This window comes from Carettochelys insculpta, chromosome 1 (assembly GCF_033958435.1).
Source record: "Carettochelys insculpta isolate YL-2023 chromosome 1, ASM3395843v1, whole genome shotgun sequence".
NCBI classification, from domain to species: Eukaryota; Metazoa; Chordata; order Testudines; family Carettochelyidae; genus Carettochelys; species Carettochelys insculpta.
In genome coordinates, this window is record NC_134137.1 from 375,740,047 (window position 1) to 375,763,112 (window position 23,066).

At 52.6% G+C, this 23,066-nt stretch overlaps 1 protein-coding gene across 1 annotated transcript in view; it reads left to right on the forward strand.

Moving 5' to 3' along the window:
• Nucleotides 1-23,066, forward strand: part of LOC142020062 (uncharacterized) — a 267,476-nt gene that overhangs the window by 106,141 nt on the left and 138,269 nt on the right. Inside the window, exons 47-56 of the mRNA XM_075007686.1 lie at nt 2,336-2,362; nt 4,113-4,157; nt 4,535-4,606; nt 5,565-5,600; nt 9,785-9,824; nt 11,636-11,676; nt 15,478-15,531; nt 17,349-17,387; nt 17,753-17,791; nt 20,161-20,199. Of these exons, the coding sequence (XP_074863787.1) occupies nt 2,336-2,362; nt 4,113-4,157; nt 4,535-4,606; nt 5,565-5,600; nt 9,785-9,824; nt 11,636-11,676; nt 15,478-15,531; nt 17,349-17,387; nt 17,753-17,791; nt 20,161-20,199 (432 nt within the window). The remainder of the gene's footprint in view (nt 1-2,335; nt 2,363-4,112; nt 4,158-4,534; nt 4,607-5,564; nt 5,601-9,784; nt 9,825-11,635; nt 11,677-15,477; nt 15,532-17,348; nt 17,388-17,752; nt 17,792-20,160; nt 20,200-23,066) is intronic.

Below are 23,066 nucleotides of genomic sequence, written 5' to 3' on the forward strand. Positions count from 1 at the left end.
AGCGATAATTTCTCTTCAGTAACACGCATACCTTGAGGTCATTGACCTAATAAACTATTTTGCTAGTCTTTAAATTGCTACTTGACTGCTTTTTGTTTTGATGCTATAATTAGGTAAAATGGCTCAGTCTGGGACCTGCTAAATTACGTGAAATACAGGCACAATCCTGGGTACATCACAGACATGAAAGTAGGGTGGTGTGTGCCAATGTGCAGCTCCAATTAGAAAAGAGCCAGCCTGTTCAGCGCCCAGGGGAGGATCAGCAGTTTGTGGCCAATCATCTGCTCCATAGATACTCTCATCAGCTGTTTTCAGACACTGCAGCCAATCAGCTCTTTCCATCGGGCCAATCAGCTCTTTGGCCCAAACCACTGCTGAGCGGTTTGGTTGGAATTCAGCTGTTTTTGCAGCATGCAATGGCTGTGGTTTTCTGTCTGGCTCTGGCTGATGGCAGGTGAGCCTTTTTCCAGGGAGAGGGAGCTGAGCTGGGGACACAGCTAATTTCTCCTCTGGCTGCAAGGGTTGAGGGGAGACAGCCTGGACATGTCAGCAGCTTCATGGCTGGCCAGAGAGGGCTGGGGGGAACCAGGTGGGTAGCTAAGCAGATTTAGTGTCCGACATCCATCTTTGGCATGAAGACTACAAAATCCCAATTTTCCTGAAACCCATTCTGAACGTCTCAAGCCATGTCAGTTACACTCACACTTCCCCACAGTCTGTCACCACTGGCAGATTGGCTTGTAGTTAAAGGTGGGAATCATATGACATTAAAGCAAGTAACACAAGTTCTTTTCCAAATTGTGCCCCCCCTTTTTCTCTCACACACACTTTAGCTAGACAGCACAAAAGGTAGAGATAAGCAAAACAAAGCTTCTGCAAACAATCTGTTTGCACACTCCACACACCCCCAAGCTCCTGCCCTGAGCGATGAAGACACCAGTTCCCTGCCCTGAGCTCCCCCACATCCTCACGTGCCCCTGGGCCACCTGCGGCCCACCCCACACTTACATTTCTTACAGGTACTCTCTTATCACAGCCCCCCAACTTCTGCCCTGAGCTGCCCCCTCAAAGGAGGGGCTGTGACACAAAACCGTTACGAAATGTAAGTTTTAAGAATGCACTAGCTCTGCAACTTCAGCAACAGTGGGACCAATGTGTCACATCACGGCGTTTGTGTTGCAGCACCTTGATGTTGCATCATCACATCACGATGCTGTGTCATCAAAGAGCAACAACTTGACGCTGCACCAGGACATCTTGGTGTGATGAGTATGCACCAGCCCCGAAGGACATTTTAGGACACACTGGTATATGTTTTGCAGGATGTGAGATTACGCCCTTCAAGTGGAGACAGGCAGCCACCCAAAAGAGCTTTATTACAAGCCTCAGATGACACTTGTTATTAATGACAGCAAATCTCCTTTAGTTCAAGGGGTTTGCGTGGCCAGGAGCCTTTCCATCATTGGAGTTACAATCACATTGTCCTGGAGCAGCTTAACACCTTACCAATCCTTAAACGGAAGAGCCCTGATCCAGATCTCAGGTTACACTAGTGCAGTGGTTCTTAAGGAGCGACAAAAGCTGCCCCACACCACTCCAACGGCTGCCAACACCTGCCCCTTCTGTGATAAGATTTGCGGCTCCAGAATTGGGCTGATCAGCCATCAACTGATTCACAAATAGGAGGGTGACATGACGATGTCCTTCTCATTGTTATTGAGTGACTGCCAAGAGAGAAGGTTCTTAAATTGTGGGTCAGGACCGAAGTTTCCTCTCATCTTTTCCATTCGTGTGCAGCTATTTTCCATCCATGTGTGGAATAAATTTGTTGTGCACCGAGGCATGTGTGTCTGTGCACCACCATTAGAAACGCAAAACCTGTCTGTGAGTGCTTTGCTAATCAGCTGGAGGCATTTAAATTTTTCCCGAGGTGCTGCACAAGCAAGCAGCTTACAGGGAATACTGGTCTGGACCCCATTTTAGTGGGGTTGTTGGAGCTGGCATTACATTTACAGGGCTTCAGACCCAAAGCCCAATCCCCACTCCTGCCACCAAGGCTGAAGCCTATAGGCTTTGCCCCTCCACTCAGGAAAACAGGACGTTGGTGGGCCCCCACTAAGGTCTTTAGTAATTTTGGTTGGTGAAAGGGGGCCGCAGTGCAATGAAGTTTGAATAACTAGTGTAACCTCGCTGGCTCCAGAGGAGTTACTGCTGGTTTACACTGGTAACTGTAAGGTCAGAACCAAGCCAGGAACTTTAATCCAACTGGGAAATTGAAAATAACAAAACTGGCTGTGACCAGAACTTTAACCTGACCCTTTGTGTCATGTTCTGGGGACAACCAGGGCAGAAAGGGACCAAGGTAACATGATGGAAATTAAAACAAAAAAGCAGTCAAGTAGCACTTTAAAGACTAACAAAATAATTTATTAGGTGAGCTTTCGTGGGACAGACCCACTTCTTCAGACCATAGCCAGACCAGAACAGACTCAATATTCAAGGCACAGAGAACCAAAAACAGTAATCAAGGAGGGCAAATCAGAAAACAATGATCAAGGTGAGCAAATCAGAGAGTAGAGGGGTAGAAGCGGGGAAGGTCAAGAATTAGATTAAGCTAAGTATGCAAACGAGCCCCTATAGTGACTCAGAAAATTCCCATCCTGGTTCAAACCATATGTTAATGTGCCGAATTAACATGTGGTTTGAACCGGGATGGGAATTTTCTGAGCTACTATAGGGGCTCGTTTGCACACTTGGCTTCATCTAATTCTTGACTTTCCCCCCCACACCCCTCTACTCTCTGATTTGCTCACCTTGATCATTGTTTTCTGATTTGTCCTCCTGGATTACTGTTTTTGGTTCTCTGTGCCTTAAATATTGAGTCTGTTCTGGTCTGGCTATGGTCTGAAGAAGTGGGTCTGTCCCACGAAAGCTCACCTAATAAATTATTTTGTTAGTCTTTAAAGAGCTACTTGACTGCTTTTTTGTTTTGATAGTATATAGGCTCGCACGGTTCCCTCTCTGTTACTATGATGGAAATTTTGTACTTTCCCATAGTCATGGAGATGATTGAGCTTTCTCTGCTGAACTTCTCTGGTCCAGCAGGACCATGGATGTTGCCGGACCAAAGAGCCCTGGTAGATGGGAATGGAGGGCCAGCTGAGAATCTGCTGGCAGAGGGGCAGGTGGCTGGGAGCCCAGCTGGGGCTGACAGTGGGGTCAGAGGCTGGGAAGGGAGCCTGGTGACCAGGAGCCCAGCAGCCCCCCGGGAGAGCCCAGAGGCCGTGACGGGGAGCCGGCATTGAACTCCCTGGTCCAGCAAACTCCTCTGTTCAGGACCAGTTGGGTTCTGAGGGTGCCAGACCAGGGAGGTCCAACTGCAGTAGGACAAGGAACCTTCTGATTAGTATTAATATGAAGCTGTTGTGATGTGACCTCTCCCCCTCCCCCTCCCTCTCCAAGTCATCGCTTGTTTTCCAGCTCGGAAGGGCTCAGTTTGGAGGAGAGACACGGAGGTCAGGTTTGCATTGGCTCCACCTGGCTCATCCCACCCACCTTATTGAGCTGTCCCTCCAACTGGCTCCAGCTCTGTCTTTCTTTCCGGCTTTGGTTTCACCCACCAAACCGAGAGACTGTGACCGAACTGTCAGGCCAGATGTCAGAACCTTTCTGCTTCTCGGCCAGCTCTTTGAATTCTGGGAGTGGGAGCTGTCTGGAGGAGGGAAGGGGAGGGGCACTGCTTTTTCAGGATGACGAGGTGCAATGCAGGACTTTCCCAAAATCCCACTAGTGACTGGGGGAATTGCAAACCTCCTCCCATCTCTTCTGACAGCTCCCTGCCACCTCTTGTTTCCTCCAATTCTTGGTGCCCTCTGAAACGTCATCCCCGTTTGCTACACCTCTGGCGGCCCATCTTTATCCCTGACAGCTCCTCCACACTGTCTGGTGGATGCTGGAGTGAGACACTGGTCCATTCAAAACCACTGGCTAGACGAGTGGGCTGGATTCTGCCCATTTGAACTGGGCATAAGTGACTGTTGCATGTGCTGGGGCAGTCTGACTTGCCCATTTAGCTGCCAAGCAGCTTTAAACCTCCTTCTCCTTTCCTTCAGGGAGAAGCAGGTGCCCCAGGGAAGGCAGGAGAGAGAGGAGTTTGGGTAATAATTCTTTCCAGGTTTCCAAGTGGGATGTTTCGTGGATGCATCAGCAGCACTCTTCAGGCACTGTGGTTCCATGTCCAAGTAGTTACAGGAAGGCTTACTGAGGGGAGAACAGATCTGTGCAGTGAGTTTGCTAGTTCTCAGCCCAGGGCATTTTCTGAGGGCTGTCAATCCAGCACCAGTCAGCAGCATTGGCACTCACATACGCAAAGAGTCTCCTCCTAAGTGAAAACCACAGGGAGTTCAGACGGGGTTAGAGTGAAATCTTCCACACTTCCCATGCTGCTGGACGGGGCCTGGAAGGCCCATGGGGCTTATGTGCAAAGACTGACCTCGTGTTTCACTCATGATGGTTTCTTTGAATAATTTTGCAGGGTCCTTTAGGGCTTCCGGGACGTCCTGGAGAGCCAGGGGTCAAAGGCGAGATGGGAGAACCGGGGAAGAATGTAAGTCAGTCATCGAAGGAGTGGTGGTAGGAGGGGAGCTGGGGAGACAATACAGTAGCTGGAAAGAGCGAGGCCCCTAACTCTGTGTGGTGTAGATTGGGAGCCTTGCAGTAAAGGTCCACCCCTCAGCAGGAAGGAGTTAATAACTGGTCTGAGTAACTGGAAGCAGAAGAATTAAGGCAGAATTCTGCCATGAGCTTGTTGTTGGTGTGCATCCCCCACAAGTGTGTAAAATCCCTCTGCCCAGGGCTGCTGACTCCGTGAGTACTCTTGGGCTCAAGCACGCCCAGAAAGATAATAGTTGGTGCTCAGCACCCACCAGCCATGGCTGTTCAGGGCAGCTGCCAATCAGCTGTTTGCTGACTGCTGGGGATGTAGGTGGGGCAGGAAGAGGACTTGGAGAAGGGGTGGAGTGGGGGCAGGAGGAGGCAGGGCAAAGGCGGGAACCTTGGGGGAACAGGTAGAGTGGGGGCAGGAAGTGGCAGAGCAAGGGCAGGACATGGAGGGGACAGGTGGAGTGAGGGCAGGAAGAGGCAGAGCGAGGGTGGAACCTTGGGGGAACGGGTGGAGTGGGAGCAGGAAGAGGCGGAGTTAGAGTGGAACCTTGGGGGAACGGGTGGAGTGGGAGCAGAAAGAGGCGGAGCAAGGGCAGGACATGGGGGGGAACGGGTGGAGTGGGAGCAGGAAGAGGCGGAGCAAGGGCGGAACCTCAGGGGAATGAGTGGAGTGGGGCAGGAAGAGGCAGATGAAGCATGAGTCCTTGAGGGAAGGGGATGAATGTGGGTGGGGCCTCAGGGCACAATGGGGGTGGAGTAAGTGGGGGTGACAAAGAGCCACTTGCTTTTCCCTCCTGGTAGAGGTTAGATCCTGAGGCTCAATGACCCTTGAGCTTTCCTGAGGTGGGGGAGCTGTCCTGACTAGGGATGGCTCTCACATGGCCTGTCTCTCCTCCCCCCAGGGAGTTGCTGGAGAAAAGGGAGACAAGGGTGAAGCCGTAGGTTTCCACATCCCCCTTTTGAACCTTGCATGGCTGCGTCTACACGTGAACGCTACATCGAAATAGCTTATTGCGATGTAGCGACATGGAAATAAGCTATTTCGATGAATAACGTCTACACGTCCTCCAGGGCTGGTGCCATCGACGTTCAATGTCGAAGCTGGGCAGCACCTCATCGAAGTAGGCGCTGCAGGGGAACGTCTACACGCCAAAGTAGCACACATTGAAATAAGGGTGCCAGGAACAGCTGCAGACAGGGTCACAGGGCGGACTAGCACTTCCGGGGCAACAGCTAGCCGCTCCCTTAAAGGGCCCCTCCCAGACACACGCAGCCTGCACAGCACGCGGTCTGCAGCAGCAGCAGCAGCAGCAGCCGCCAGAGGTCCACCCAGCCGCCCCTGCAGGAGCAGTGCTCGCCCTGCTCGATGCCATGCAGGAGGCAGCTGATCACATCCTAGCCACAGAGGAGGAGCTGCCCGCAGGGGAGGAGGAAGCAACCCCAAACCCTGCAGCCCCCTGCCCCTCCCCCCCGGCCGCACACGCTGCCAGCTGTGGAGCTACCCCACGAGCACCAACTGATGGGAGCTGCTGGTGCTCGGAGAGTGGGACGATGACCGCTGGCTCCAGAACTTTCGCATGAGCCGGCAGACATTTCTGGAGCTCTGCCAGTGGCTCACCCCCGCACTGAGGCACCAGGACACCTTCATGCGGCGTGCCCTCAGCGTCGAGAAACGGGTTGGCATCGCTGTCTGGAAGCTGGCCACTCCAGACAGCTACCGATCCGTGGGCCAGCAGTTTGGCGTTGGCAAGGCCACCGTCAGGGCTGTCCTCATGGAGGTAAGAGGACCCACGGGGGGAAGGGGAGGCAGCCCTGGCAGGGGAGGGGAGCCCTGACAGGGGAGGGCCACACACACCCTGCTCACCCCTCATTGGTGCTCTCCCATGTCCTTCCCCTGCAGGTCGTCCGCGCCATCAACACCCTGCTCCTCCACAGGCTCGTGCGGCTTGGGGACCCGGATGCCGCCATCGTGGGGTTTGCCACCCTGGGCTTCCCCAATTGCTTCGGGGCTCTGGATGGGACCCACATCCCCATCCGTGCCCCGGAGCACAGTGGAGGACGCTACTTAAACGGGAAGGGCTACCACTCAGTGGTCCTCCAGGCCTTGGTGGACAGCCGGGGCCACTTCCTGGACATATATGTGGGCTGGCCTGGCAGCACCCATGACGCCTGGGTATTCCAGAATTCGGGCCTGTGCCGCCGGCTGGAGGCGGGGACCTTCATCCCCCAGTGGGAGATCCCTGTGGGAGACACCACCATGCCCCTCTGCGTCAGTGCAGACGCGGCATACCCCCTCCGGCCCTGGCTCATGCACCTGTACACGGGCCACCTGTCAGCCAGCCAGGAGCGCTTCAACATGCCCCTGAACCATGCGCGCCAGGTGGTGGAGCACACATTTGGCCACCTCAAAGGGCTCTGGAGGTGTCTCCTCACCCGCCTTGATGCGGGCCCCACCAACATCCCCCAGATTGTGGGCGCATGCAGAGCCTTCCACAACCTCATCAAGAGCAAGGGGGAGGCATTCTTTCAGGGCTGGGCTGTGGAGGCTGGCAGGGCCAATGTGCAGCCACCCGCTGCCCCCAGTCGCCAGGTGGACCCTGAAGGGACCCGGGTCCGGGAGGCCCTGCAGGCCCAGTTCGACGAGGCTCTGGGGTGAACGCTGGCAAGCCCCCCACTGCACCCCCCCATCCTCCTCAACACTCCCTGCCCCTACGCCCACACCGCAGAGCACCCAAGAGCACCCCCCCCACTTTTCTTGTAAATAAAAACAGACATCGGTTCGTCAAACCAGATATATGTTGAACTCTTATTATTATTATCATAACTAACTATTTACAGGCAACATAAATAATATATATATATATGTATTATAAATAAGATAAGATGAAAGAAAAAAGGGGAAGACAAGGAAGGGGAGAACTATTTACATGGGGGGGGCAGGTATCAGCATAACAACATAACAACAGGGGTCTAATACAAACTATTTACAAAAGAAGATGATTCCTGAAGGGGATATATACGGGGGAGGGCACGTCCTGGGCCCCACAACCCCTAATGTCCAGCTCTGGGGGTGGGCAGCCGCAATCTGCGCCTCGGCCTCAGCCCTGGCCGGGGCTGGCTGGGGGCTGGGCGGACTGGGAGATGAGGCCGGCGGGTGTCAGCTGGCCCCAGGTCCCCCTCGGCGGAAGGGCCCTTGGTGGCGGATGGCGGTGCGACGGCGGGTGGAGCGGTGGGTGGAGCGGCGGGTGGAGCGGTGGGTGGAGCAGGCAGGGCGGGCAGAGCGGTGGCCGGCGCGGCATGGGGGGGGCCAGGTAGTCCGCGATGCGCTCGAAGGTGCGCATAAAGTCCCCCCATGTCTCCTGGCGCCAGGCCAGCGCCCGCTCCTGGAGTTGGAGGCACTGTTCCTCCACCCGCAGGCACTGCTCGGAGACCTCCAGCTGCCGACGGAGGATTGCCAGCAGCTGGGGGTCCGTCACCATCCGTGGGTGGTGTTGGCTCCGCCGTCGTCCCTGCCCTGGGGCCGGTTGGTGCTCCGCCGAGGGGCTGGCCTGGACTGATGGCCCCAGTGGGCTGTCCGGGACCACTGACACCTCACTGGCGCTCTCCGGTCCTTCCGATGGTGCAGCTGCGGAACACAGGAGCGGGGGAAGAAGAGTGGAGACAGGCGTTAGTGTCGGCCCCGAGCCGTGGCCCTTGTCCCCCAACCCCTCTGCTGCTGGTTCCCCATCCCTGTCCCCAGGAGATGCTGCTGCTGCTGATGGGTGTCCCACTGCCTCCCCCCCGGGAGACCCTAGGTTCCGCTCCCCCCATCCCCAGGGATGGGGCATGGCACTGTCCTGCTGGGGGGGCAGGGGCTGATGCACTCCTGTGAGGGACATGCCACTGCTGTCCTTGGGGCCATGGTCATCTGGGCATGTGGAGGGCCCTGGTCATGTCTGTTACTCCCACCCCTCAACCCCGGGGGTGTGCACCGGGGGGGTACAGACCTGATGGTCTGCTCCCACGGTCGGGGAACACCCGGTGGGTGGACGCCCTGCTGGAGCTCCGTGATGGCAGGGCGATCCGGAGCCCCCCGTCGCTGGAGGAGTACTCCCCCTCCTCCTCCTCCAGCGTCCCGGGGTGGGCTCCTGGGGGCCCCTGGGGTGCGGGGCTTACCTCCGCGGCGGACGCCACCCCCGCGGCCTGCTGGGGCTCGTTGGCCGAGGTATCAAGAGTGGCTGGAGGGGAGGAGGTGTGCCGGGGGGCCAGGATGGCCCTGAGCTCCCTGTAAAAGGGGCAAGTGATGGGGGCAGCCCCAGATCGGCCAGCGTAACCCTGCCGCTGCTCCTTCACCTTACTCCTGACATGGTCAGGAGTGCGGGCAGGGTGACCCCGGGCAGCCAGGCCCTCGACCAGCCGAGCGAACGCATCCGCATTCCGCCTCTTGCTCCCCATTACCTGGAGCACCTCCTCCTCACTCCAGAGCCCCAGCAGGTCCCAAAGCTCGGCCTCCGTCCAGGAGGGGCCCCTCTGCCGCTTCCCAGCCTGGCTGCCGGGCTGGGAGCCCTGGCTTCCCTTGGGGGTTGCCCTGGGGGCGCTTGGGGGGCTGGGGGCGGCCATTGCAGCGAGGGGGGGGGTGTGGCTGCAGAGGGGAGTGCAGGCTGGCCGCGTGGCTGGGCTGCCGCCTGCACGATCTCTCAGCTTCCTGCACAGGAAGGCAGGGGGTGGGGACCTTTAAGGGGCCGCCGCACACGGCGACCATCGAGCTCAGGGGCTGGAGAGAGCGTCTCTCAACCCCTCAGCTGATGGCCGCCATGGCGGACCCCGCTATTTCGATGTTGCGGGATGCGCAACAGCTACACATTCCCTACTTCGACGTTCAACGTCGAAGTAGGGCGCTATTCCCATTTCCTGATGGGGACAGCAACTTCAACGTCTCGCTGCCTTACGTCGATGTCAACTTCGAAATAGCGCCCGCCACGTGTAGCCATGGTGGGCGCTATTTCGAAGTTGGCGCGGCTACTTCGAAGTAGCCAGCACGTGTAGACGCGGCTCATGAGAGCCTTCGGCTTGGGGTCCTACATGCAGATTTTCACCACTCGCCCTCTTGGGCCATGGGGAGGGGGGCGTTGTGTCTCCACAGGGGAAGCCTGGGCCACCTGGGTCACCTGGAAACATTGTGAGTAATACCCCTTTTCCTGAGGTGGTCGTTGTGGGGTGGGGGAGGTACATCATCCCGGCAATGGGAGGGAGAGGCTCCCCCTTCCTTTGCAAGCAGAGAAGTTGTGAGCCGCCAGCACCACTGATGTTACTCATGGGTGGTGGCTGTCCCTCGCACTTGCTATGAGAGACCAGAGTCACTTCTTCTGGAGTCCACAGCAAACACAGCCCAGCAGGTCATTCAGCGCTTGCGCATGTGTGTATCACTAAAGGTCGTTTGGAGCCTGATTCAAGACAGTATATGAGGACATGCTTAATGCCGTACCCGTTCCAGAAAGCTTGTGGCTAACTCTACATATATGCTTTAATTCCAGTGAAGTCAATGGGATTTCAGCCCATGCTTGGCTTTAATGGGATTTCAGGAGGTAGTTAGAGTTAAGCAAGTGCGTAGCGGAATCAGTGCCTAAGAGGATACACCGTGGGGACGCTTGCCTATCTCACATGGTCTTTGGTTGTCTGGTCTTGTCATCCTTGGTTGCCGTTCTCCATTATTGCATTGAAATTGTTCTCAGTGGTGGCAGATGGCAGAACAAGGTGCAATGGTCTGAAGTTACAGAAGGCGAGGAGTAGGTTGTATATTAGGAAAAACTGCTTCATCAGGCAGGTGGTGAAGCACTGGAATGCGTTGCCAAGAGAAGTGGTGGATTCTCCATTCCTAAAAAACAAGAAGTCCTGTGGCACCTTATAGACTCACAGATATTTTGGAGCATAAGATTTCATGCGCAAAGACCTGCTTTGTCTTGGTGAAGCGGGTCTTTGCCCATGAGAGCTTATGCTCCAAAATATGTGTCTGTGAAGTACCACAGGATTTCTTGTTTTTTTTGAAGATACAGACTAACAAAGCTACCCCTCTGATACTTGTCTCCATCCCTACTGGTTTTTGAGTCCCGGATGGACAAGGTCCTGGCTGGGATGACTTAGTTAGAGTTGATCCTGCTTGAAGCCGGGGGCTGGACTTGATGACCTCTTCAGGTCCCTTCCAGCCCTGTGAGTCTATGTTCACACCTCCCATTTGCTCACCACTCACACCCCTCTTAGCAAAGTACTTCCATCCAAAACTGCGGTGCCCCTGGGATGGAGGAGGGAGTACGTTACAACCTAGTCTGCCTGGAAGGCTTACTGTCTGACGAAGCGGGTCTTTGCTTATGAAACCTTATGCTCCAAAATATCTGTTAGTCTATAAGGCGCCACAGGACTTCCTGTGGCATTTGCAGCTCCTGACAGAAGGGCAAGAGCCTCAGTTCCTGAGCCTCTCCATCCCTGCCCTGCCCTGCACTAACACAATGACCCAGCTCATCTTTAAAGGTGCCTCTTGGGGAAGGCTCTCTCTAAACCACACAGTCACGTGCCCGTTTATTCAGTCACGTGCCTTTTTATTCAGTACAAACTTCCAAACGAGGGCATCTCCAGAGCTCTTAAATCAGAGCATCCCGGAGCTCTGGGGAACCTTGGATGCTGGATTTGCTGTTGGCCCCAGTCTCTGTAAGGGATTGGAACCAAACACATCAAGCTTGATGGAGAGCGGCTCCAGAGCTCATTGTATAAAGATGCTCTCTAGCACCCGATCCAAACTCCTGGAAGGTCTGGATTCAAATACTTCCACTCAGATCAAGGGCTAATGTTCAGAGGTGGAAAGAAAGTGAGTTAACTGAGCCTTGCGCCGACGGCATGTATCAAAGGGAAGGTACGCAGAGAGGAAGTTGCTCATTAGAAAGCTGTTCGTAACTGAGACCAACAAGATTTTGTGACCTGTCTTTCCTCCATCTGGTGCAAGTGTCCTCTCTGGATAACAGCATCACTAACAAAGGAGAGAAGGTAAGGTCCCTTGCTGGAGAAGCAATGGTCCTTTGGAATCACCATCCCCTGAGGTCAAGTATCGGAGGGGTAGGCGTGTTAGTCTGGATCTGTAACAGCAACAAAGGGTCCTGTGGCACCTTATAGACTAACAGAAAAGTTTTGAGCATGAGCTTTCGTGAGCACAGACTCACTTCATCAGATGCCGGTCTTGGAAATCTGCAGGGCCAGGTATAAATAAGCTAGAGCAAGGCTGGGGATAACGAGGTTAGCTCAGTCAGATGATGTCCATTCCTTTGCACTTGGAGAGAAAAATGATGTCTGTCTGAGTTTGTGCAAGCTTCCTTGTGAGGTTGATAGATTTCCGCTCCATACGGCTAAATGCAGTGCCTTGCATGGTGTCAAGTATTGGAGGGGTAGCCGTGTTAGTCTGGATCTGTAACAGCAACGAAGGGTCCTGTGGCACCTTATAGACTAACAGAAAAGTTCTGAGCAGGTATAATAAGCCTTGCTCTGGCTTGTTTATACCTGGCCCTGCAGATTTCCAAGACCAGCATCTGATCAAGTGAGTCTGTGCTCACGAAAGCTCATGCTCAAAACTTTTCTGTTAGTCTATAAGGTGCCACAGGACCCTTCGTTGCTGTTACATCCCCTGGGGGTGATCGTGCTGTTTTGTACTTTACTGTGCTTTACTGTTCAGCAACAAAAAGGTTTTGAATGAACTGCAAACAGTTGCAAAGGGTTAAAGCTAAAACAAAGAAACTCTGTGAAACGGAGACGATAGAATTGCTCTGAAACTTTTCCAGATGGGAGGAGCCAACAGTCCAACTGTGCTTTGGAACAAAGAGCTGAGCTGTCCTGCAATCACAGGGGTATGTCTACATAGCAAAGCTATTGCGGAATAACGATCACTATTCTGAAATAGCTTCGTGAGCATTTACACAGCAAAGCGGCCATTTCAAAATAGTGGACATCTTATTTCGAATTCTGTAAACCTCATTCTACAAGGAATAGTGCCTAATAGGTATTTTGGAATAGGGGCTGTATAGACAGGGAATGGGGTTATTTTGAAAAAAAAAACTGTTCTGGAATAGCTTATTCTGAAATAATGCTGCTGTGTAGACATAGCCTGTTTCAGATTGAAGCCTCTAGAAACACTCTAACCTGAAATAGGCTCTATTGTGTTTGGACACACTATTGTGGAATAAGTTTTGCTTATTTTGGTGCTGCCCTGTAGTGTGGACGCATTATTCTTGAATATCTTATTTTGGAATAATAACTCTGGAATAAACTATTCCAGAATAACTCTGTAGTATAGACGTACCCATAAGGTGGGGAGACAGCTGGACTAGCCATACCCAAGGGAGATGGAATGTAGCTGGCTCAAGTACTGGAGGAGGGGAGCTGCAGAAGCATGTTAATGCAAGGTGCATAAACCTTCTAAAAACCTGGGTACTTGTTCTCAGGACTTGCCCACACTGCTGCACCTTCACTGCTCTGGGGTGTCACAGATGCGGGAATTGCAGTCTTGGCTTATGCTGCAACTTCATGATTTCCAGATCAAGTTTCCTCTGCTCCAGTGGATTTTTGCAAGTCAAAATGTGCAAACATCACCTTGGGTTCTGAAACGCTGAGCTCTGCAAAGCCAACTTCATTCACCTTGCCAGTAACACGCGCTGCAAGCAAAACGTGGCTGATGAGGTTGTTGAGGAAGCAGGAGGCAGAAAGGACTCCACCTCCCTTCCCAGAGCTGAGTGGGTTTTGTAGGGCAGACAGGAATAAACACTCAAGCCCTTGTTCAGCAAAGTACTCACTGAAGTCAATGGGACTTAAGCAGGTACTTTCAATTAAGCATGTGCTCAGGTGCTAGATTTTTACGTGTATTTAGGTGCCTTACGCCCATTGCTCTAAATGCTTTGCCAGATGGGGGATAGGACTATTCTCATGCTTAAAGTTAAGCACCTGCTTGAGTGCAGTGCTGAACTGGGGCCAACATGCCTGGCTGCTCAGGAAAGGGGAAGAAAAATCAGTTGGTTGTTTATGCAGCTCTGCATCTTTGTCTGGGGTCAGAGAGCCCTCGCCAGGTGTGTTTGGAGGTGCACCTTTCACAAATTAGTGCAGGGCACTCAAACGATTTATCACAATATGATGGAAGCCGGGTGCATGGAAAGCCTAGAAAAGAAACCAGCCAGGAGGGATTCCAGTTGAATGCACTGTTGGGGTAAAAAAAATGGAAACTGGATACAGCACGTAAGAATAGGGAAGCAGAGGATTCAGGAGCAGCAACCTTTGGAAGACACCGAAGTAGTGGCTATGAGACACACACCACCATATCTTCTCTGCTTCACGGCATTCTTCTGTCCTGTTTCTCCACTCAGAGGAGCAAACAGCAAAAGATCCCTCCCTTTCACGTGCCAACGCCATCTCCTCAGGTGGCATCTGCTCTGGCCTCCATATGAGGAGAGGTTGGGTCACCTGTTAACCACAGCAGCCAGGGAAAGTCCCAGTGGAGTGGAGAAAGAATATGGTTTGAAATCACAGGGTTGAGCAAAAATCTAACACATTTTCTGGCATCTTCGCCCTCCACGTGGCTAGGGTTGCCGACTTTCCGGCCTGCCCATTTCCCCACTGCCCCACCCCTTCTCTGAGGCCCTGCCCCTTGTTTGAGGCCCCATCCCCCACTCATTCCCTCACTCAGTGACTCATTTCCACCAAGCTGGGGCAGGAGGTTGGGGTGCAGGAGGGAGTGTTGGCTTGGGGTGCAGCCTCTGGGCTGTGTGGTGGGACCAAGGAGTTCAGAGCGTGTGAGGGACTTCAGGTGGAGGCAAGGGGTTGGGGTGTAGGAGGAGCTCTGAGCTCTGAGCTCAGAGTGGGGGTTCTTGCAATGAGCCCAGAAATGAAAGGTTTGGATTGCAGGAATGGAATCTGGTTTGGGACTAAAGTGTTTGGAGCATGGGAAGGGGTTGACGGGTGCGGGCTGAGAATGGTGCTTACCTCAGCCAGCTCCTGGAACTAGCCAGCATGTGCCTCCAGCTCCTAGGCGAAGGCCCGTCAGATGTCTCTTCCTATGGCCCCTACCCACAGGCACCACCCCTGCAGTTCTCATTGGCTTCAGATCCCAGCCAATGGAGCTGATGCTCCAGGTGGGGGCAGTGTGCGAAGCCCCCATGGCCACCCCATGCCTAAGAGCTGGAGGGACATGCTGGCCACTTGCCAGGAGCTGGGTAAGGAGTCCCACGCCAGCAATAGCCCAATCAGAAGTGCTGACTGGAGCCGCCAGGGTCCCTATAGAACTGGGTGTGGCAGTCAAACATGGGACACTTGACAACCTATGTGCATCAGGGGACAGGGAGAGGCAACTATGCAACCTATGTGCACCAAGGGAGACAGGGGAGCTGACAGCCTTGATGGGCTCCTGGGCAAGATGCTGGGAGGGGCAGGGCCTTGTGTGGTGCTCTGGCAGTAATTTAAAGGGCCCGCAGATCCAGCTGCCACAGTAGTGGCAGTGGTGGCCAGCAGCCCCGGGCCCTTTCCAGTGCCCGATCCCCAGGGCAGTTGCTCCCGTCGGTGAGCCGGCAGGGAGCAGACCTACCACAGCATCAGTTTTATGCTCACGTTTGCTGTGCATTTGTGGTAGCGGCTGTTTCCTTGCTGACTAGGAAAGGGTGGCTCTGGAGGGGCCCTGGGAGAATGAGGAGCTGAAGCAATAGTCCTGGGTAAGGGCAAAATATTGAATCAGAGCTCCCCATGTCCATGCATTGCCTTATCCGTTGTGCTGCCATGCCAAAGAGAGAGAACTAACCCATTCCTGCTGGTTTACAGGGAGATCCAGGAGCTACAGGCCTGAAAGGAGAGAGGGGCCCTCCAGGTCCCAGGGTAAGTGCTTGAGTGTTCTTGCTGGGCTTGCAAGGGGTGGGGGGGAACACAGTCCATCAGACCTCTCATGTGCCTTGCCCCAAAAGGCTGAATTGCAGCACAGAGAGAACCTTTGAGCTGCTATGCATCTGGGCCTTGATCTGGCCAAGATATCTGCCGCTGCGTCACTCCATGCATGTGAGGAATTGGATAGAGAGGGAAGGGGCTATTGGCATGCATGAAGTCACCGACCAACCTAGCCTTTTGTAGGAGCAAGAACTTCCAAGGTGGATGTTTACTTTGCTACTGCAGTAATAAGACGGCCTGGTGTGAGGCTTAACATCTCGCTTGGTACCAGTACACTCACCGTAGATAATGGGAACATGCCGACCCAGGTTCAGCACAGAGTTGGGATGACAGCATGACGGGTAGTGTTGTCTTAATGGAGCCACCATGTACAAGGCAAGGGGTGGGATCTAGCTACTATAGGGGGTGTTAGCCTAATGCATTTAAGGGGTTGCCCCTAGATGTGTAATTTGTTTGTGTATAAAAGTGTATCTCAGAGGGGCTGTGTTGTCTGGCCTGGGGACAGCAGACCCTTCCTGCCCTCTGAATTGTACCAAGTCCATTATCACGGCATATGCACGCACTAGTGTAAACTGTTGATGTCTGATTTAGATGCCCAGGGTGCTGGAGCCCATATGTCAAGTGACGATAAACCTGGTTCCAGTGCCTTCATACCTCACTTGCTTAGTGGTTATTGGGGGCTTTCGGAAGTCAGTGGTGCGACCTGACCGTACAGAGTCTGCACAGCATTCGGAGAGGGCACACGCATGCAGCCAAAGGTTATCAGCCCAGAAGGGAGTAGAACAGATGCTAGAATACCACATGGGTAACGGCATCTGACTGTAGCCACCTGACCCTGGAGCTCGCTACTTACGGCAGGTTTAGCATTTAACCTACACATTCGTGTGCCGTGATGCAATTCATAAAGAACAATCACCATCCAGCCCAACAAGGCCACTGTGCTGGAAAGTTAACGGGCCTGGATCAAGCCCAATGTTGCCTAGCCCTAGAGAGCCATTTCCTCCAGGTCCCGCTGGCTCACCCCGATTCTGCTGGACTGCCGTGGCCAGCTGCAGGCTCACTGGTGGAGGGGGCGTGGGCAAAGGGGGCCATTGCCCTGGGCCCCAGCAGTTTAACAGGGCCTGGGAGCTCCAGTCCTTGCTGCTGTAGCTGTGCCAAAAAGCGCCTCTTGCTTGGAAGATGCTTTTAATGTGTCCCATGCGGGTTCTTGGGCGGAGTTGCTAAGCCTGGAATCTGCCTGGGGCATATCGAAAGCGCCTTCCAAACAGCAGGTGCTGCTGTGGCTTTCCCAGAGCAGACAGGTGAAGGGGAGGGGAGAAGACATGTGACTGAGTCTGCCCTGGGGCTGATCCCAACAGATGGGAAACTGGCCTAGTGCTTCTCTGCGTGGGTCTGGGAAGGTGGGGAGGGCTATGGCACTCGCTGAGGAAGGGAGGCAGGGGGCCCGTTGGTTTCTGCTGTGGGGCCCAGAATTGGTCTGGTTGGGCCTGGTCATCTGGGAGGGCCCAGCTCACTGTGCCTGGACTCCATCAGCACCTGGCTGTTCTGCAGGGACTTTTGCAGCCCAAATTGTAACCACCTTGGGACCCGCTGTGGCTGGAGGGGTGGCCCTGTGCTTTGCTCCTCTGGAATAGGGGGCAATGACAGCGCTCAGCAACGACTCTTTGCTGTAGTGGGTTAGTCGCAGAGATGAAGTCCCTTTGGAAGATGGGTACAATGATGCCAAACCTATTCTTGTTTTGTATCTTAAGGGGCCAGATGGACTGCCAGGGCCTGCAGGAAGGACTCTGGTATGTTACTTTTTCATGATAATCAACTTTATTGAAATGACTCTATCAGCTGATAGGAATAAGGGGATTTCGATGCTGGCGGGGTCCTTTCGAAAAGCACCCCCGTATAGACAAGCCGCAGGCCAGCGAACCGCGGCAGTTTTGAAGTGCCATGGCCGGCGGCATGCTAATGAGGCACTGAATATTCATCTCGGCACCTCATTAGTATTCTTCGATTTGGCCATTAGCATTGTGTCATATTCATCCTTGTTGAAGTGCATTGACTCATCTAGTAAGTTTCAGGTTCCACTTGTTAGCCCTGGCTGTTATATCCATTCCCGGAACATTCACTACTGAACTCCTGCCTTTTTCTCCCCCTCACCAAGCTGGATAGCGTGTCCGAAAAGGGGATGAAAGGAGAAAAGGTAACAACTTTTCATGTCGTAATTCTAGATTGTGAATTCTTTGGGGCAGAGACTGCTTTTGTATTTGTTTGTATTGCGCTACTGCGACGGAGGGTGAGGGGGCTGAACCCCTGACAGTTTTGTAATACAAATTATGTTGTCGTCGTCATGAAGAGAACTGCGTCTCTCTGCAGAGGATTGTTTGCGCCGAATGGAAAAGCAAATTGTTTGTACATAGAAGCGTGCCATTGATTGGCACCAAAATGTGTTCACTCCCGTCCACAGACAGAGCCTACGTAGCCCACACATGTCCTGGGTGTGGCTCGCTGTCCCATGCAGTGGCACCTAGACCACCTACAGAGAGAGCGAATGAGCCTCCTCTACAGCTGGCTTTTAGCTCAAACTGTAGCAGCTCCTGCACTACGCTCTCGAGGTCCCAGGGCTGAGTTCCCCTGTTGGTGGTCGCAGCTATATAACAACACTGTGCTGGGAGACGTGCATTGCCACGAATTGGGGATTTTCGTCTTACGGCTCATTTGCTGGACTAGGAGTGAGAAAAGAATTGGCTGTGACAAAAATGTTCATAGCACACCTCACATTATGTACTTGAGGCTCCCTAGTGCCATGAGTAAGACACTGAAAGGGAAAAATCTCTAGGTGCTGCACCCTGGGTAATGCTTGGAAAGGGTAGAGTCAAGACCAGGTGGAATAAATTTTGTTATGAGCATTGAGGCATGTGCAGATGAGGACCAGCAGGAGCAACACCTGCTGCCCACTGTGGGCAGCTGTGGGCGCTCTGCTAACCATCTGCGGGGCAACTTAATCTGTCCTGGGCAGCCACCCAAGTACTCAGCCTACAAGGAGCCCTGGTCAAGGTGACTGGAGCCAGATTCTAATTGCTGACGTGGGGAGCCAGGGGGAGGAAGAGGAAGGATGGAAATCGATCTGGAATCTGAAGATGTGTCTGTTTAACAGCCATTTTCTGCCAGTAGAATCACACAGGAGACTCTTTAAAGAGCAGGAGGAATGGAGCAGGTGTTTCCCAAGACAGACTCGTAAGGGCCTTGTGCAGCCTAGCAGGCTAAGCAGAAGTCTAGTGGTCAAGCGCTTCTCGGTACTTTTCCCACCTCTGCTAAGGGCTGGCTGTAATTTTCTGCGCTGACACAGTTCTTTGCAAACATTTGGTCAACAAATATGCCCAGTCCTGGGGTGGGAATATGGGCGTTCAGATTGGTGATAGGAATAATCAATGCACATGATGACCCAGGTTCCTGTGGCTTTCAAGCCAATGCTTTCTTGGAGCGGTGTAACCAACTGGTGGTCTCTGGAGCCTCTTGGATTATTTTCTCTACTGTGGAAATGCATTGAGTGGTGGAGGCCACCCCAGTCCATGGCTTGCTGGTGCCCTTCATTCCACCGGAATCTGTAGAGGTAGAAACCAGATTTCAGTGTAATGAAGCCCATCAGACATGGAATTGAACCGCTCCCGGTCAAGCCCCTTTCTGCCTTGAAGAGAAGGTTGACCAAAAGTTGACCGGACACTGCTGCCGTGCTGCTAATTTGTATGAAGGTGACCACAAAGTGCAAGGTTGGTTCCTCTTGCAGTGTTAACTCATCTGCACACCACACCCACCCAATTTCCTAGGACTGTTTTTTTTTTTGAATTAAATCCACAACTTATTATATTAAGGAGGAGGCAAGATGGTCACAAGATGGGACTTGGTGTCAAGGGACTTGGCTTGTAACCCTGGCTCTGACCCTTAGCAGGACTCAATTTTCCACCGAGCCTGAAATGTGAAGGGTGCATCACCACTGCCCATTGGTCTTGTGAGGTTTAGTTAAGAGTGTTTGGGAACACTCAGAACTACCGTAATGTTGTGTTCAAGGACTGACTGTCACGGTGGCTGGCCTGGTTACTATGAATCTAACTGGGCAACGCTAGCCAAGCTCGTTGGAAGATTTCAAAGATCTTTACATATATTAATTTAAGCCTTTCCTCTGCACTGCAAAATAGTTAAGTCATTGCCCTACTTTTACATTGAAACTAAGGATATATCAATTCATCCAGGGCGTGAGGGGAGGGGAGATTTTCAGCTCAAGAAGAAATGCCTGTGTCAGATTTGATTGAGCTAACGTGCTGAAAATAGAGCACAGTCCTGGAACTATTACATCTCTCTAACCTCAGAATCATACCGCCAACTTGAAGCGTTGGCGTATTTTAACTGGTTTGCCTAGGGTCAGACAGCAAGTCAGTGGCAGAGTCAAGAGCGTAACACAGAAAACCTGACCGCTAATCCTCTGCTTTATCAACTACTCGGTGCTCCTGTTAAAGCATTTCGTTGGACAAATGCTCTTGTTAACTAGTTAATCCTGTTGGTTTGTTTTCAAAGGGAGATCCAGGGCCACCTGGCAAAGGAGTGGAGATCAAGGTAAATGAAAAGATGCAGAAAATTATAATTTTGATTCATTATGTTTCTCTGTCCCTGTTTTTCTCACTGTGTCATTCTGTCCCTGGGTCTCTGAGCCCCTAGGTGCTAGGAATCAGACAAAATCCTCAGAAATCCAGCCTAGGATAAGACGCTGCTGAACTAGTCATAAATCTTACCCCATTGCTGCAGTAAGATTAAGTCAGTTGGGCTTCCTGTAGGCTCCAGCCAAGGCACAACCAAGCCTTATATAAAAGTTTAATTGACCTGAACAAAGCATTTGACTCAGTCAGTTGTAGCACCCTGTGGACCATCCTCTCAAAGATCAGCTGCCCCAAAATATTCATAAGTATTTTCAGGCTGCTTCGTGACAACATGACTGCCACAGTATCGAGCAACAATGGACCCCAAAGCGACCCCTTTGAGGTCAAAATGGGAGTCAAGCAAGGCCGTATCAATGTGTTGTCAGTGTTCTGTATCTTCCCAGCCGTGACCCTTCACCTCATGGAGGGCAAGCTTCAAGATGGTGTGACGATTGTAGAATGAAAGAAGCTTTTCAGTCTCAGGAGACTGAAGGCTAAAAGCAAGACCTCCACAATCTCAATCCTGGGGCTCCATTACACGGCTGACAATATGGTTGTTGCTCTTTCTCCCACAGCCCTTCAGACCATCTTAAGTGTCTTCGCTGAAGCGTATGAGAATCTCGGCCTCACACTAGACATCAAAAAAACCAAAGTGCTCCACCAACCTTCACCAACAGGACAATCTCATGCACCTTCTATTGAAGTCAATGGAGAACTGTCATCTTTCCACTAAAGTCGACATTGATGTGGAAATCCAGCATTCACAGAATCATAGGGCTGGAAGGGACCTCAGGAGGTCATCTAGTCCAGCCCCCTGCTTCAAGCAGGATCAATCCCCACTTAGTCATCCCAGCCAGGACCTTGTCCAGCCGGGACTTAAAAACCTCTAGGGATGGAGAATCCACCACCTCTCTAGGCAATGCATTCCAGTGCTTTACCACCCTCCTGGGGAAGTAGTTTTTCCTAATATCTAAACTACACCTCTCCCTCTTCAACTTCAGACCATCACTCCTTGTTCTGCCATCTGACCCTCCTCTTTAGAGCTCCCCTTCAGTAAGTTGAAGGCTGCTACTAAATCACTCCTCAGTCTTCTCCTCTGTAAACTAAACAAGTCCAAATCCCTCAGCCTATCCTCATAGGTCTTGTACTCCAGACCCTTGATCATTTTTGTTGCCCTCCACTGAACCTGCTCCAGCAAATCCACATCCTTTTAATACTGGTGGTCCCAAAACTGGGCACAATATTCAAGATGTGGCCTCACCAGTGCTGAATAGAGGGGAATAACTACTTCTCTAGATCTACTCGAAATGCTCCTCCTAATGCACCCTAGTATGCCGTTAGCCTTCTTGGTTAGCCTTCTTGGGTACACTGTTCACTCATATCCAGCCTTTCAGCCACCATAACCCCTAGGTCCTTTTCCATCGTACTGCTGCTGAGCCAGTTGGTCCCCAGCCTATAACAATGCTTAGGATTCTTCCGCTCCAGGCGCAGGACTCTATACTCCTCCTTGTTGAACCGCATCAGATTTCTGTTGGCCCAGTCCTCCAATTTATCCAGGTCATTCTGGATTCTCTCTCTACCCTCCAGCGTATCTACCTCTCCCCCTAGTTTTGTGTCATCTGCAAACTTGCTGAGGATGCAATCCAGTCCCTCATCCAGGTCATTAATAAAGATGTCTGAACCGTGCAAGCTCTGTTTTTGCCCACTTGAGACAAAGGGTCTTTGAGAACTGGGACATCTATCCCAAGACAAAGCTCAATGCCATGCAGTGGTTGTTCCAATGCTACTGTATGTAAGTGAAACCTGGACAACATACAAGCATCATTTGAAGGCACTTGAACAATATCATCAATGCTGCCTCAGCAGAATCCCAAATATCTCTTGGGAAGATAGGTGCACAAACACTAGTGTCCTGGAAGAGTCAAATGTGACCAGCACTGAAGCTGTTATCACTCATTAACAACTTCGTTGGACTGGTCACGTGGATCAGGTGTCTGTTCAGCACCTCCCAAAACAGATTCAGTTTTCCAAGTTGCAGGAAGGACAGAGGAGGGTTGAAGACCAGCGGAAGCGATATAAGGACATGCTGAAGGCACACATGAAAACGTGCAGCATCAGTGTTGACACTTGGGAGACCCTTGCGCAAGACCGTCCCCAGTGGAGAGCGTTAATCCGTGGGGGGGTGGTGCAGTTTGAGAGGTCCCATGGCAGTGCAGATGAGGAGAGGCAGAGGACGAAAGAGCAGCAAAAACTGCCCTGTGCCCCTCCAACAGCTAACAACACCTGCCCCTTCTGTGATAAAATCTGCGGCTCCAGAACTGGGCTGATCAGCCATCAACGGACTCGCAAATAGGAGGGTGACTTGAAGACGTCCTACTCACTGTCGAGCGACTGCCAAGAGGGAGAGAAGGCTCCATGTCAGTGACATTAGCCAGATGGGCACTGGGTGGGTCCCTGCTGCAGCTCTGCAGAAATCCCTTTTGAAATTTCGTATGAGCTAATGGGCGGCTTTGTAATAATTGTTACTTCCGTCTTTGAGATGCTCAGCTTGAGTCCCTTCAGCTTGCTTTCTTTATGGACAACATTACCCAGTTCCTGGTGATCTTTATAGGAGTGTGAGAGGGAGGCCAGGCAAGGCAGGGGTTAAACAAGGCCATTTGTCTCAATCAGCCCCACTCCGGTTCACCGGCAGCCGGTGTCAGGCCTGGAGGGGTATAAAGGGAGGGAAGCCAGCTCAGTTTGAGGCTAACCAGTGAAGAGGCAGGAGCTGGCTCTGAGGCAGGAGGC